Source organism: Dromiciops gliroides, chromosome 4 (assembly GCF_019393635.1).
Source record: "Dromiciops gliroides isolate mDroGli1 chromosome 4, mDroGli1.pri, whole genome shotgun sequence".
NCBI lineage: Eukaryota > Metazoa > Chordata > Mammalia > Microbiotheria > Microbiotheriidae > Dromiciops > Dromiciops gliroides.
Window position 1 is genome coordinate 290453171 of NC_057864.1, and position 15213 is coordinate 290468383.

Below are 15213 nucleotides of genomic sequence, written 5' to 3' on the forward strand. Positions count from 1 at the left end.
ATCCTTATTCAACTTCTAGCTCTTGAATTGAATCACTGAATAATATATTCATGATATATCAACGTGAGACTTCTGAGTAGCTTATGTCTTTAGTCTTATCAAACCTTAGGTATATTTCCTAATATGGTTTTCACCATCTTTCCTTATACTTGCTTTTGTGTTAAAGTCACTAAATATCATAGTTATCTTTGATGTTGTAGTTAAGTTATTGGTGAAATTTCTCAACTTTTTCATTTTTTGCAACATGTTGATGGTGTAACCATCTTTATAATGGCCTTTTTGCTTATGCTTATCATAAGCACTTTGTGATGAGAGAAACAAGTGAAATAATGTTTCTTTTGGTGTGCTATGAAACCAACTTTGCCTACACCGTTGTTTTGTTTGTCTAAGGAGAATTTGTGAGATATTCTTTCATTTAGCTGGAACTTCCATTTATCTTCTGATTTCTTTTATTCATGAGACAATATTTAATATGTTTGGATTATTCCAGTGGTGCCTCAAATTTTTAATCATTAATCAAAGACATAGCTTACAGTACCTACCAGTTAAGTTAGTTTTTATAAACTTTCCAAAAATAATCATGTTCTTCCCCACTTTTCTACTACTCTGCCACCATCACTGTGAAATTGAAGACCACTGAATTCAGAGGGGCATTTTGAATTTTTCATTGTTTGATGGTTTGCAATAGCTACAGACGTTATGATCTATTGGCTTGTGTACTGCTGATGAACCTCTCTATAATTAGCCATGTTGGTCCTCTGACAACAGACTCAGACTGCCATTAGGACTGCACTTGAGACTTTTCTAGTGTGCATAGAATCTTGCAGACCTCCCCACTGTACTATAGAGTCTTTGGGAATTCAGCATCAGTTCCACAATATGATGAAGCATCAGAGTAGAACTTAGTGGAGGATAAGAATTAAATTGGAATTTTTTTTAAAAAGAAACTTGAATGTCAATTTTTCTTCTCTCGCACCACTCCCTTGATGGTGCTAACTTTGTGTCCCATACCCCTTACTTTAGAAAGGAAGAAGTGGAAACATTGGAGATTGGATAAGGAAGAATAGGACATTGCAAATCAAATTGTTCTTTCTTAGAATTTGGTATATAGAAGTAAAGTTACAAACAGCAGTACCAGATCTTTTCCCCTCCTCCTAAGCATTGTGGATGGGAGGCTCAGAGACTGGTTAAATGACTTAGTTTTACAAAGTCTAGTGGCAGGCAGAACTGCATCCATTTAATTAAAATTAACTCTGAGACTTGAGACAGACAATGCCATAGTTAATGTCAGTATTTACCCTGTCAGGAAGGTCAAGTTTTCACTTTGTCAGGTAAGATGTTAATTAGCGTCTTACCATATTCCAGATCAAAAATAAATTTGTTTATTTTTAAACTAAACATAATGTGAGAAGCTTGAAATCATTGGGGGAGGGAGGCAGAATTTAAGTTACTTATTTTGATCCAGTATAGGAAGCACCACAAAACATGACCAGTAGGCAATAGGAACCAGTATTCCTTCTAGATATAAAAAAATGTATTGCAGTTGTATTACTTTAAGCAAACAAGTGCGTGATATGTGAAAATTCAAATTTACTTCTCTTCCTCCTTCCCAAAGAATTGTCAGTAGATATTTGTTCTCTAAGTCTTCACTGTACAAAAAGATCCCCTGGAATATTCCTTGAAATGTATCAGGAATCATAAACATTTAAAATAGTGACTTTCAGTTTACATATAACTCTTTAGGAATGCATACAGTGCTTAAAGTAAGATATATCTTTACTGGTAACACTAATGCTTTACAAAGCTTTTACATCATTTCATTTTTGTTACTACAACAGTAATAAGGAGATTACAGTGAGGCTAGAGAGCTGTTCTGAAGATGAAATCGATGGGTCATAGTAACTGACTGTATATGAGAGATAAGGTAGAGGGAAGATTAAAAGATAACCCAAGGTTACAAAGTTGGGAGACCAGATGAAAGGTGATACCACATATAAAAGGTGTGAAGGTAAAAGAAGGAATAATCGAAACAAAGAGCTGGTTACATATACTTCTCAAAAACTTTTATTGACTTGATATCACCTCCCCAGTAAAGCTCAAAATCCTTGGTCTGTTTACTTTGTTTCGATTATTCTCCCAACAACATTTTCTTACTGGCTTGGAGGCTTAGAGCGTTGTTAAGGAGCCTTTTGCAATTGTTCTGGTGGGCACTAATGAAGGCCTGTAATAAGGAGATTACAGTGAGGCTAGAGAGCTGTTCTGAAGATGAAATCGATGGGTCATAGTAACTGACTGTATATGAGAGATAAGGTAGAGGGAAGATTAAAAGATAACCCAAGGTTACAAAGTTGGGAGACCAGATGAAAGGTGATACCACATATAAAAGGTGTGAAGGTAAAAGAAGGAAGTTTTGGAGAGAAAAATAATAGCCAGTTTTAGCCATTGAGTTGAAAGTACAAATCTGTAGGTTATAAGAAGTAAGAACTGGAAATAAAGATTTGAGAGGGGAGCAGCTAGGTGGCCCAGTAGATAAAGCACTGACCTTGGGTTCAGGAGGACCTGAGTTCAAATTTGGCCTCAGAGACTTGACACTTATTAGCTGTATGACCCCTCATTGCCCTGCCCCCCTCCCCCAAAAAAAATTTGAGAGGCATCTTTATAGAGGTAGTATAGTAGGTGAACCTCTTGGATGAATAACATTGTCAAGAGAGACCAGAGAGAGTAGAAATTTGATGAAAGACCCTCATAAACATGATAGCCTTGTTAAAGAATCCAAAAAGGAGCATTTATTGGGAAATAACTAGAAGAATGTGGTGTCTCTGAAGCCAAAAGAGGAAAGGGTATTGTTGGCTATGTCAAAAACTATACCCAGTCAAGCCTGGTTAACACAAGTGATACCAGATTCTTTTTTTTTTTTTTTGGTGAGGCAATTGGGGTTAAGTGACTTGCCCAGGGTCACACAGCTAGTAAGCGTCAAGTGTCTGAGGCCAGATTTGAACTCAGGTAGTCCTGAATCCAGGGCCGGTGCTCTGTCCACTGTGCCACCTGGCTGCCCCCAGATTCTTTAATAAAATGGAGAGCAGACCACAAAGGCTATCAAGGAGTGAAGATCAACACCAACGAATAGGTTTAATATGAATGAAAGAATGGGAAAGTTATGTGTTAGAGTTTGTATTCAGAAGGTAGAACTCCAAAGTTCTAGCCAAGAAATAGTAGAGTTTAAGAGAATGTGAACACGTTATGACCATAATGGAATGGGGAATGAATTTTTTGGAGTTGAGAAAAATCAGGATTTTTATGGTCAGGCTATCAGATTGTCAGCATTATTTCTAAATTTCCTAGTATGATGGCAGACAATGGAATGTAGAGTAAGACTACTAGTCAGATATTTAAAATCATTGAAAAAGTTGAAATAATAACCTTGAAAGTCATATATATATATATATATATATATGTGTATATATATATATATAATGAAAAGAAAGTACTCCCATATTTGGCTTTTAAATCCCTTTATCATCCAGCTTCAACCTACCTTGCTAGGCAAATTATAAATTGCTCTCCTTCATGCACTTTATGCTACAGCCAAACTGGCCTATTTGTGACTCCTCAAATGTGTCATTCTATTTTCCATCTTCATGCCTTTGCATAGACTTTTTTTTTTTTTTTTTTGGTGAGGTAATTGGGGTTAAGTGACTTGCCCACGGTCACATAGCTATTAATTGTTAAGTGTCTGAGACTGGATTTGAACTCAGGTCCTCCCGAATCCAGGGCCAGTGCTCTATCCACTGCGCCACCTAGCTGCCCCTTTGCATAGACTTTTAACTAGAATGCTCTCTCTCCTCACTTTAGCCTCTTGGAACTCCTAGTTCCCTACAAGTCTCACCTCAGATGCTACCTTCTTTAAGGAATTTAATCACTGTCCTACATCCCCAATTGCTTTGTATTTATTTAAAAGATATTTTATATTTATTTCTCTGTGAACATTTTGGTCTTCCCCCACCCCTGGCTCCTTTAGACTGGATACTGACTGAATTTTATATTTGAAACCTCACTACTAAAGCAGTGTATCTGGCACATAGTAGGTGGGGAAAGAGAAGAAGCATTTTTGTATAGCACCTACTGTGTGCCAGACTTTTGATCATCACAACAGCCCTAATGGGAGGGTTGGAGAATACCTGGGAAGTACTATTATTATCCCTTTTTAAAAATACAGTTGAGGAAACTGAGACAGAGAGTAAGTGATTTTGCTCAAAATCGTCTTACACACAGTAAGTGTCTGAGACTGGATTTAAATTTAGATCCTCCTGACCTTCCGATCCAGCTCAGTATCCACCATACTGTCTTATGAAATTCTAATTGAAACCTAAAGGGTGGGGTATAGAGTGAGAATTCCAAAGGACACAGTAGAATGGAGCAAGTAATGGGTGAATAGGATTACAGTGGACCTGGGGAGAAAATAGGGTGTACTTAGAATAAAAATGATGCTTCTGGAAAAATAGTATAGGCATGTTGTTGGCTCCTCTAACCAGATACCAGGTTTGAAAAACTAGTACACCAGGAAGTAGATTAGTATCCTATGCTCTTTCCATGCAGCACTTAGAAAGTGTTCAATGTTACAGAATGAACATGTTCTGTGCCAATGTAAATTTTCTTCCCAAAGTGTCCTTTGATCTTTGATCTTTGATTGAGGGAGCTGGGCTTCTAAGTCAGGGAATGTGAGAAAGGTTGCCTGCCTGTTACTTTCCTCAGACATCCTTTGGCCCCTGTAAAGCAAGTAGCTTGATGTAGTGGAAAGAACACTGGCTCCCTGGTATTAGGAGAGACCCGAGTTCAAATTTTAGTTATGACGTTTATTTATTGTGTGAATCTGGGCAAGTAATTTTAATTTAGGAGCCTCAGATCCTTATCTATAAAGTGGGAATAATAATGCTTTGGTGAGAATCATATGAAGTAATGTGTATGTCACTTTGAAAACTTTAAAACCCTACATAGATGAGTTATCTTGTTATTGATAAAGCTGGGCTTCTGAAATAGAGGAACTGATTGAGTAAACTTTATTTTGGAAATAAGGAAGATTTTCTGTAAGGTGAAGATTTAATTGAACTTTTCTATTCTGACATTTATGATTACTGAAACTTGTTCATTTTAAGGATTAAAGATAATTTCTTCCTAGAAACAATATTTGAAATTTAAGATGGACCATCAGGTATTCTCAGGCAACTTCTTTTTATCAAAATATTTTTAAATGACTAACAGCAGTATAAAAATGAAAGTTAGTTAGAAGCACAAATATGCATGTTGTTATCCTGTTCTGTGGTTTGGTTCCATATAAAAAGATGAATTCTTCATTTTTCATTTTAAAGATGAACCAACATTTTCTTCCTTCAGAGTGGACAAAGATTTCCAAACTAAGTATATGAAAGAAAATCCTTGCCTCATATTCCTGAAATATAAAGAAGTGGGCTCTTAGTAGAGACACTTACTTTATTATTTCAAGGAGCTGAAATGTTTCTCAAAATGAACTCTCTCTCTTCCAATGCAGCTTCCCAGCACTCTCTTTGTTTTAGTAAGTGGCCTTTGAGAGGTGGTACAGCTGAAAATTTTAATCTGATGATAAGCCGTCCAGAATTCAGCTGAGATGGTCCTTGAAGTTGCCAGGTCTTGTGCTCTACTTTTCAGAAATATGGTAGTCGATAATGAAAATAGCGAAGCTATGCAGGGGAAATGTCCTTTCTATAAAAAATTTGGCTCAAGTCCTATAGAACACATGCATACAATATATACATATACAAATGGCATAACTGTGCTTTAAAGCAATTTTTTAAATATCATCATTTATTTGTAATCTCTCTTCTTTTTATAGGAAAGAATGTACTTTTAACAAGAGTAAATAACTGGAAGAAAAAGGTTGACTATTTCATATATTAGGATGAAGTTTTGATGGTAAGAGGTAAGAATTTCTTGAAAGATTTCTCTTGAACATAATTCATGTAGCACAGTGCCTCTCAGGATATTGTTTTCTCATTCTAACTTTTAAAAGTAGTTTTGTCTTTAAAATTATGCATTAAAAATTGTCTCCCCCTTAGAAGTAAATTCTTTATAAATTTGTGGAGATGAAAAAATGTCTCTTCTACTACTAATCCTGAGATCTGTTTGTATGCACTGCAGATTTGGAAAGGGAGTAATGGGTAATTTGTTTTAATAAAATATAAATTGAAATTCTTAAGGATGGTAATATTAGAAAACAGACTCAGTCTTGAACTTTTACTAATGATTTGCTATGTCTATTAATATATGAGATTAATATATCTCATAGATATATGAGAAAATATTTTTGTATTTTCACATTATTTGAGAACAATCAAAGAAATATTTAATTTTTTGGTGGCATTTGGTTAAATTGAGCTGGAGGCTTAGCATTCTTTTATTTAGTTTTTATTTTATATCTCTAGATCATATTTTATGTAACAAATATTTGAAAATAAGTTGTTTTTAAGTTGATTTTCTTCCCCACTTCTCATTAACTTTTTTTTCTTTATTAACTAGTGACATTTCTAGCTTTATCTTCTGTGAATAAAATTTAAAATGACTGAAGTCCAAGCAATGGTAGAATTCTCTGTGGAGCTACACAAGTTCTACAATGTTGATTTGTTTCAAAGAGGGTATGTATTAATTTAATGCTTAAAATTATTCAAATTTCATAAGTGTTTCATTTCTTAATTTTTTTGTAGTTAATCTGAAAATTGTTTATACTACATATATATTTTGAGCAGCTTAGAATGTTTGCAACAGTATTCCTGGTACTGAGAATGGTACATAAGAACTGTGAAAAAAATCATCCCTGTCTTCCATGAATTTACCGTTTAATTGGGGAAATAAGACATAGACATGAAACAGTTAACAATAAATAATGTAGAATTTCAGGGCAGAGTAAGAAGAGTGTGCACTAACTAGGTGAGCCATAGAATTTATGTTAGAGCAGATAGGATTTGGATACACACAGGGGAGAAGGAAAGACCTTCCAGGTCAAGGAGGCACCAGTGAGCAAGGTTTTGGAGTTGGGAATTAGCATGATGTATTTGGGAATTAGTATGATATTTTGGTGGATAATAAGGATACTGACTTTGCTGAAATGTACATAGAGTCCATATTGGGAATTACTGGGAAATAAAATTGGAAGAATTAGATTGTGGCCTGTCTACAGAAAGCCTTAAATATTTGGTTAAGGTTTGTACTTGATCTCATTGCAAAGCCATTGCAAGTTCTTGAGCAAGGGAATAACTTAATAATCCTAAAATTGTAGAATTCAGAGCCTCTTTGAAATGTCTACCCATTTTTCCTAATTCTGCCCTCTGGGAATAGGAAAAGAAAGGCTTAATAATCTTTCTTCCCTCCCATGAGAGCCCTTCAAATATATGAAGATAGCTATTCATAAAAGCACCAAATTTTGATTTTGGGATAGTTTAAAGGGACCTCAGTGAGCTCTTACTCTAGCATACACCCCAAAAAGTAATATCTTCTTCCTAAATTTTTTCATCTCTAGGTTAAGCATTTCTACTTCCTTTAGCTATTCTTTTTATGGAATGATCTTAAGAGCTTTGGAGTTTTACCTGTGTCTTCTTAAATTGCATTGCCCAGAACTGTACACATACTCCCAATGTGATAGGGTCAGGACTCTTACCCTTCACCCAGGACACTGGGCCTATTTTGGCTATCTCACAGTTATTTCATATTGGTTGAAATCCAAACTTATATTGATTGGGAGGCCGCTACAACTCCCAGGTCTTTTTCTTAGATGAACTGTTTTCTCTCTCACCTCTCCTGTCTTGTACTTATGAGATTGAGCTTGTGAACTCAAGTGTAAAACTACATTTATCCCTATTAAATTCCATTGTATTGAATTTGCCTTAATATCCTGGCCTTTCACGATCTTTTTAGAGATAACGTATTAGAGCAAGGATGCTCTCCTAATAGTTCAGCCTTCTTAAATATACTGTAAACAATTGCTGCTTTCACCTTTTTCTCTCTTTCTGGTTTCTGTTTTCCTCATTCACTGAGGATTTGGAGTCTGTTAAATTCTAAGCTCCATAAAGGTGAAGACTGGCATAGTCATCTTTGTATATTTTGTACTGTTGAGTAGTGTCTTGAATTAGTAAATCTAGAAGCATTTATTAAGCACCTACTTTGTGCCAATGTTGTGGATACAAAGAAAAAAACGAAAGAGCTTTTGCTTTTGAGGGGATAATACGTACTTATTAAATGAATTAATGTCTATAATAATTATTCATTACATCTTACCTTACTGCCCTTTATCTTCATTCTTCCTATAGTCTGGTAGATATTTGGGGAAAGCTACCATTGCATAGAAACATGTATGCACCATTGCCTGTTCAATAAACTTTAGTGGTTCCCTGTTACCTCTAGAATCAAATACAAGCTCCTTTGTTTACCATTTAAAGCTTTTCTCAACCATACTTGACATATATCTTTCTTTACTTAATGTACTTTTTTTGTTCCCAGAAAATTGGACTTGTTGCCATTGTTCCTCATATAAAAGACTCCATCTCCTGTCTTTAAGCCTTTGCAGTAACTGATCCCCATATTAGGAACACACTATCTCCTCCCTTCTGTTTTCTAGAATACTCCTTGCTTCAAAGCTCAGGTCATGTATCATCTTCTGCATTACTTTGTATTTATTTTACATGTATTTTCATATGTACATGTTATTTTTTCATCTAATAAAATACATTAAGGGTCAGTTTAATTTTTATTTTCGTAAATTCATGATCCAACACAATGCTTGGCACATTGATCTTTGTAGTTTACAGCTACCAAAACACCTGTCTTTAGTGGTAGTTTAAATATTTTCTTTGAGTGTTTTATATTGTAAAATAACTTTTTCTTTTAATTGACATTTGAAGTTTTGCTATTGACACATTCATATGATGAAGTGGGGTTAATTGTTCTGTGCTTTTCCAATTTATTCCTGATACTTAAAAAAAATCACAGAATACAAGGAAAAAATTTCTAAATCTCAAGAAACTAAGTATTCTTTTCCAGTATTCCCTTAAATTTTTTTAAAATAACATCACTAAATAGAATGTGAAATGTCATTGCTTAATTCACCACCTTGAACATACTAAGCACTTAAATGTTTGGTGAATTCAAGCTATATTTGTTGAAAATCAGATAAAAATAGAATTTAAGAAATTCTTTTTTGTCTGTGTGATTCAGGCCTTTTCCTTTATCCCATTTTAGGTTTTAATAATATTGTAGTAGTAATAGTTAAGTTTCATGTGAAAAGGCACAACTATTAGAAGATACCAAAGCTTGAAACAGGTATAGATATTTATCTTGTTGGCAGTAAAAATAATTTGTTACATTTAAAAGTGAGGTTCATCTACATTGATATAGTTCAGATTCTAATCCATTCTGTTTCAGTAATAGATAATGTAATTTTTAATGTGATTGTCTTAGATACAGAAAAAGATTGGCCTATAAATAGAAAGGAATGTAATGGAGCATCTGGTTTATATGGGGGTAATCCAAAACTACATGAAGACAGATGAACAAGACTGTTTTAATGAAATGCTTCTGTAACCAAATGTTAACTTTCATCATCTGTCTGATTATTTACTCAAATCTGGCATTGATATTAAATAATAATTTATTTTTAAGAAAGGAACAATCCTTAATCCTCTTTCATTTGGGAATACTGCATATTTCTAGTTTCTGTATATTAGTTGATAAATTATTGTCTATACTTACATTCGTTTCCTTTTTTTGTATAAAGAGCAAAATAAATTATAAGAAATAAGCAACATGAAATGGATACAGAAAGGATTTTTTTACTATGAAAATGTAAAATTATGATTTGAAAACATTATAGTCATTTTGCAGAGCATATTAATAATAAGCTAATGATCACAATAAATTGATGATAATTTAAGGTGTTGTTATAGTAGGGGGAACTGATTACAGGATAGTAGAAATATAACATAGAAGAGAGCCAGAATCTGTTTTCAGATTTTTCTATACCCAAAGAAATTGCTACATAATCGGGGCATCTCCAAATATAACATTTCCCCAACAACATTATTCAGAATATCTGTGTCAAGAAAGCTATAGTTACTTTAGTCCTTAAGTATATGAAGATATGATGGCATTAAACAGCTGTTCTCTGATTTAAGATGAGAGATGAGAATTAAATTAGACCTGTAGCAGTTTTATGTAGACTTGAAGTTGGGAAGACCTTTCTAGTTTTTACATTAAATTACTAAGGAAAGAAGGTATAGGAGAAGAACACTGGACTAGCAATAATAATAGCATTTGCATAGCACTTTAAGGTTTGCAGAGCACTTTTTACATTTCTCATTTTATCCTCATAATAACCCAGGGAGGTAGATGGTATTATCCCCATCTCACAGATGAAGAAACTGAGGCAAAAGGAGGATAAGTGACTTTTTCAAGGTTCATCAAACTAATAAGTATCTGAGACTGGATCTAAACTCAGAACTTCATGTCCAATTCTTTATCACTGCACCACCTAGCTGCCTAGTAGTTAAGATATTCATGTCATACATCTGGGAGAGTATACTCTGTTTATATTTCTGTTGGTGCCAAGTAATAATTATTGTTGTTTAGTTGTTTTCAATCATGTCTGACTCTTCTTGACCCTGTTTGGGGTTTTCTTGGCAAAGATACTGGAGTGGTTTGCTATTTCCTTCTCCAGCTCATTTTACAGATGAGGAAACTGAGGCAAGCAGGGTTAAATGACTTACCTAGGTAGGTCACACAGCTAGTAAGTGTCTGAAGATTTGAACTCAGGAACTCTATCAACACTGCGCCACCTAGCTGCTCTAAATAATAACCAGATATGCATAAAATTCAGTTTGAGCTTCCTTTTAAAGGAATGTGGCAGAAAAGAAAGGGAAGAAGGACCACTGAACCTTTGGAAATATAAAGCAGGCTTGAAAAGGAGTTTTCCATGTCCTGAGAATTAATGATGAGCCACCAAGTGCCATTAAGGAAAAGGCTATCCATTGTTGTTGTTTGTCCTTTATTCTCATAGAGAACTGTGACATTGGGAGGTGATGTCATGACTTGCAGTGAATTGAATTTAAGTGAGAGAGGGCTGTGCAAAGTCCCCAGCCTCATTCTCTCTTCCAGAACCATCTGGGTTCAGTGGCTAGATTATACATCAGGACCACCAGAGATGGCCCCAGATGTTTAAGGCAGTTAGGGTTAAGTGACTTGCCCAGGGTCACACACATAGTAAGTGTCCAGTGTCTGAGGCCATATTTGAATTTACATCCTTCTGACTCCAGGGCCATTACTCTATCTATTTTACCACCTAGCTGCCCTAAATAATAACTAGATATGCATAAAATTCAGTTTGATCTTCCTTTAGAGGAATGTGGCAGAAAGGGAAGAGAAGAAGGACCATTGAACCTTTGGAATATGAAGTAGGTTTGAGAAGGAGTTTTTCATGTCCTGAGAATTGATGATGAGCCATGTGTCATTGGGGAAGAAGCTATCCATTACTAGTCAGAAAAAGAAGAGGAGGGGGCAACTAGGTGGTGCAGTGGATAGAGCCTGAGTTCAAATCCGGCCTCAGACACTTGACACTTACTAACTGTGAGACCCTGGGCAAGTCACTTAACCCCCATTGCCCCGCCCAAAAAAAAAAAATGAGGCACCAAACAATTAGACAGTCTTTATTTAGTGGTACCAAGACAATTGTGTGTCTCACTGACATAATGCATGTCTAGAGACACTCCCTAATAAAAGGTAGCTGCTGAGTGGCACAGTGTAGAGTCTCAGAGTTGAGATCAGGAAAATCTGAGTTCAGATCCTGCCTCAGACGCTTATTAGCTGAATGACTCTTTTTTATCATAAAAGTATTTTATTATTTTCTAGTTACATGTAAAGATAGTTTTCAACATTTGTTTTTATAAACTTTCTAGTTCCAAATTTTTATCCCTTCCTCCCTTCCCCCTCTCCAAGACAGCAAGACATTTGATATAGGTTGTGTATAATCACATTAAACATTTCTGCATTAGTCATGTTGTGAAAGAAGAATCGGAAGAAAAGGGAAAAACCTCAAAAAAGAAAAAAAAAAGTAGAAACAGTATGGTTCGGGGCAGCTAGGTGACACAGTGGATAAAGCACCAGCCCTGGATTCAGAAGGACCTGAGTTCAAATCTGACCTCAAACACTTGACACTTACTAGCTCTGTGACCCAGGGCAAATAAGTCACTTAACCCTTATTACCCCACAAAGAAAAGGAAAAAAAAAAAACAGTATGGTTCAATCTGCATCTGGATTCCACAGTTCTCTTTTCTGGATGTGGAGAGCATTTTCCATCATGAGTCCTTTGGAATTATCTTGGATCATTCTCTTGCTGAGAAGAGCTAAGTCTATCACAGTTGATCATCTCACAGTGTTGTTGATACTGTGTACAATGTTCTACTGGTTCTGCTTATTTCACTCTGCATCAGTTCATGTAAGTCTTTCCAGGTTTTCTGAAATTTGCCTGCTCATCGTTTCTTGCAGCTCAATAGTATTCCATTACATTCATTTACCATAGCTTGTTTAGCCATTCCCCAATTGATGGGCATCCCCTCAATTTCTAGTTCTTTGCCACCAGAAAAGAGCTGCTATAAATATTTTTGTACATATAGGTCTTTTTTTCTTTTTGTTTTTTATCTCTTTTTGTTTACAGACCTAGTAGTGGTATTGCTAGGTCAAAAGGTATGCATGGTTTTATAGCCCTTTGGGCATAGTTCCAAAATTCTTTACAGAATGTTTGAATCAGTTCACAACTCCACCAACAATGCATTAGTGTCTCATTTTTTGCCACATCCCCTCCAGCATTTGTCATTTTCCTTTTCTGTCCTATTAGCTAGTCTAATAGGTTTGAAGTAGTACCTCAGGATTGTTTTTGTTTGTCTTTTTCCAATCAATAGTGATTTAGAGGATTTTTTCATATGACTATAGATAGCTTTGATTACTTCATCTGAAAACTGTCCATAAATTTTAATCATTTATCAATAGGGTAATGGCTCTTATTTCTATAAATTTGATTCAGTTCTCTATAGGTTTGAGAAATGACGCCTTTTTCAGAGAAACTTGCCTCAGTGGTTTTTTCACAGTTGCAGTTGCTAACTGTATTTCCCTCCATCTTTTTTATTTACATTTGTTAATTATTTTCCTCCATCCTATTTTCTCTCTCCTTTTACTCTGTCTCTCCTCAAAAGTGTTTTACTCTGGACTGCTGCCTCCCTCAATCTGCCCTTCCTTGTATCACCACCATTCTTCTCTTAACCTTTCCTCTTCCTACTTTCCTGTAGGGTAGGATAGATTTCTGTACCCAATTGAGTGTGTATGGTATTCCCTCTGAGTGAATTCCTATGAGAGTAAGGTTCCCTCATTCCCCCCCTCCTTCCTCACCTTTCCCTCTGTAAAAGCTTTTTCTTGCCTCTTTTATGTAAAGTAATTTGCCCCATTCAAACTTTCCCTTTCCCTTTCTCCCAGTGCATTCCTCTCTCATCCTTTAATTTAATTTTTTTAGATGTCATCCTTTTATATATTTATTTATTTGGTTCTTGTGGGTCAATGAGAGTTAAGTGACTTGCCCAGGGTCACACGGCTGGTAAGTATTAAGTGTCTGAGGTCAGATTTGAACTCAGGTCTTCTGAATCCAGGGCCGGTGCATTATCCACTACACCATCTAGATGCCCCCATCCCTTTATATTCAACTAACACCAGTGCCCTCCTTCTAACTGCCCTAATAATGAGAAAGTTCTTAGGAGTTACAAGTATCATTTGCCAATGTAGGAATATAAACAGTTTAGCCTTATTAAGTTCCTTATAATTTCCCTTTTCTGTTTACCTTCTGTGCTTCTTTTGAGTGTTGTAGTTGAAAGTCAAATTTTCTATTCAGCTTTGGTCTTTTCGTCAGGAATGATTGAAAGTCCTCTATTTCATGGAATATCCACATTTTTCCCCCGAAAGGATTATATTCCATTTTGCTGGGTAAGTGATTCTTGGTTGTACTCATACCTCCTTTGCCCTCCAGAATATTATATTCCAAGCCCTCTGATTCTTAGAAGCTGCCAGATCTTGTGTTATCCTGACTGTGGCTCCATGATATCTGAATTGTTTCTTTCTGGCTACTTGCAATATTTTTCTCCTTGACCTGGGAGCTTGGGAATTTGGCTATAATATTCCTGGGAGTTTTAATTTTGGGATCAGTGGATTATTTCAATTTCTATTTTACCTTCTAGTTCTGGAATATCTGGGCAGTTTTCCTTGATAATTTCTTGAAAGATGATGTCTAGGCTCTTTCTTTGATGATGGTTTTCAGGTAGTCCAGTGATTTTTAAATGACCTCTCCTGAATCTATTTTCCAGGTCAGGTGTTTTTTTTTCCTGTTGAACAAATCTAATCAAGAGGGCTTTAAATTGAAAATGGAGTACTGAAGTTCTGAATGAGATCAGGCTAGCAATGGATGACAACAAAAAGGGCATTTTTATCTGTATTATTTGCTAATGCAGAGGAGAAAGGAAAGAGTCAGAACTATTCGGTTCCATTTTGCTTGGTTTGGTTTTTGTTTGTTTTTTCCAATCAAGAAGAATGATCTTCTAAGCAAAAATTGTTATTAGGGAATTCAACCTAAGGTAAAACAATATTCAAGAAACATTGGGGGGGACAGCTAGGTGGCACAGTGGATAAAGCACCAGCCCTGGATTCAGGAGGACCTGAGTTCAAATCCAGCTTCAGACACTTGACATTTAATAGCTGTGTGACCCTGGGCAAGTCACTTAACCCTCATTGCCCCACAAAACAAAAAACAAATAATGTTTATAAGAAACATTGGTTAAGTACCTACTGAATGTAGAGCACTGTTCTTGGCATTTGAGAGAGTTCAACGCTTAAATAAGACATGGTCTGGGCCTTCAAAGTGGTATAATCTAGTGGAATATGAAATACAAACACATTTAACTATGATAGATAACAGTACACCATAGATGCTTCACTTATGTCTCAAGGTCCTTATGCCTCATCATGACATGGACATGACCTAGAGTTCTTGAAGGCTATGTCATCAGGATTCAAGTTCTGGTAGAACCTACTTTTCCTTTTTCATTAAGACAAGAGAAAGAAATTACAGGCATAAACCGTGGTCGAGGACAGACAAAATTATCC

The 15213-nt window shown here is 35.6% G+C and overlaps 1 protein-coding gene across 6 annotated transcripts in view; it reads left to right on the forward strand.

The window, feature by feature from the left end:
- Window positions 1-15213, forward strand: part of FAM135A (family with sequence similarity 135 member A) — a 126655-nt gene that overhangs the window by 14313 nt on the left and 97129 nt on the right. For 5 of the 6 annotated variants that reach the window (XR_006356396.1, XM_044004246.1, XM_044004249.1 and 2 more), the window contains exons 2-3: window positions 5867-5953; window positions 6550-6665. Coding sequence is in view for 5 of the 6 variants with exons in the window: in XM_044004246.1 (XP_043860181.1) it covers window positions 6589-6665 (77 nt within the window). In the remaining variant the exon portion in view is untranslated. The remainder of the gene's footprint in view (window positions 1-5866; window positions 5954-6549; window positions 6666-15213) is intronic. The other variant, XM_044004247.1, reaches the window with a different exon arrangement.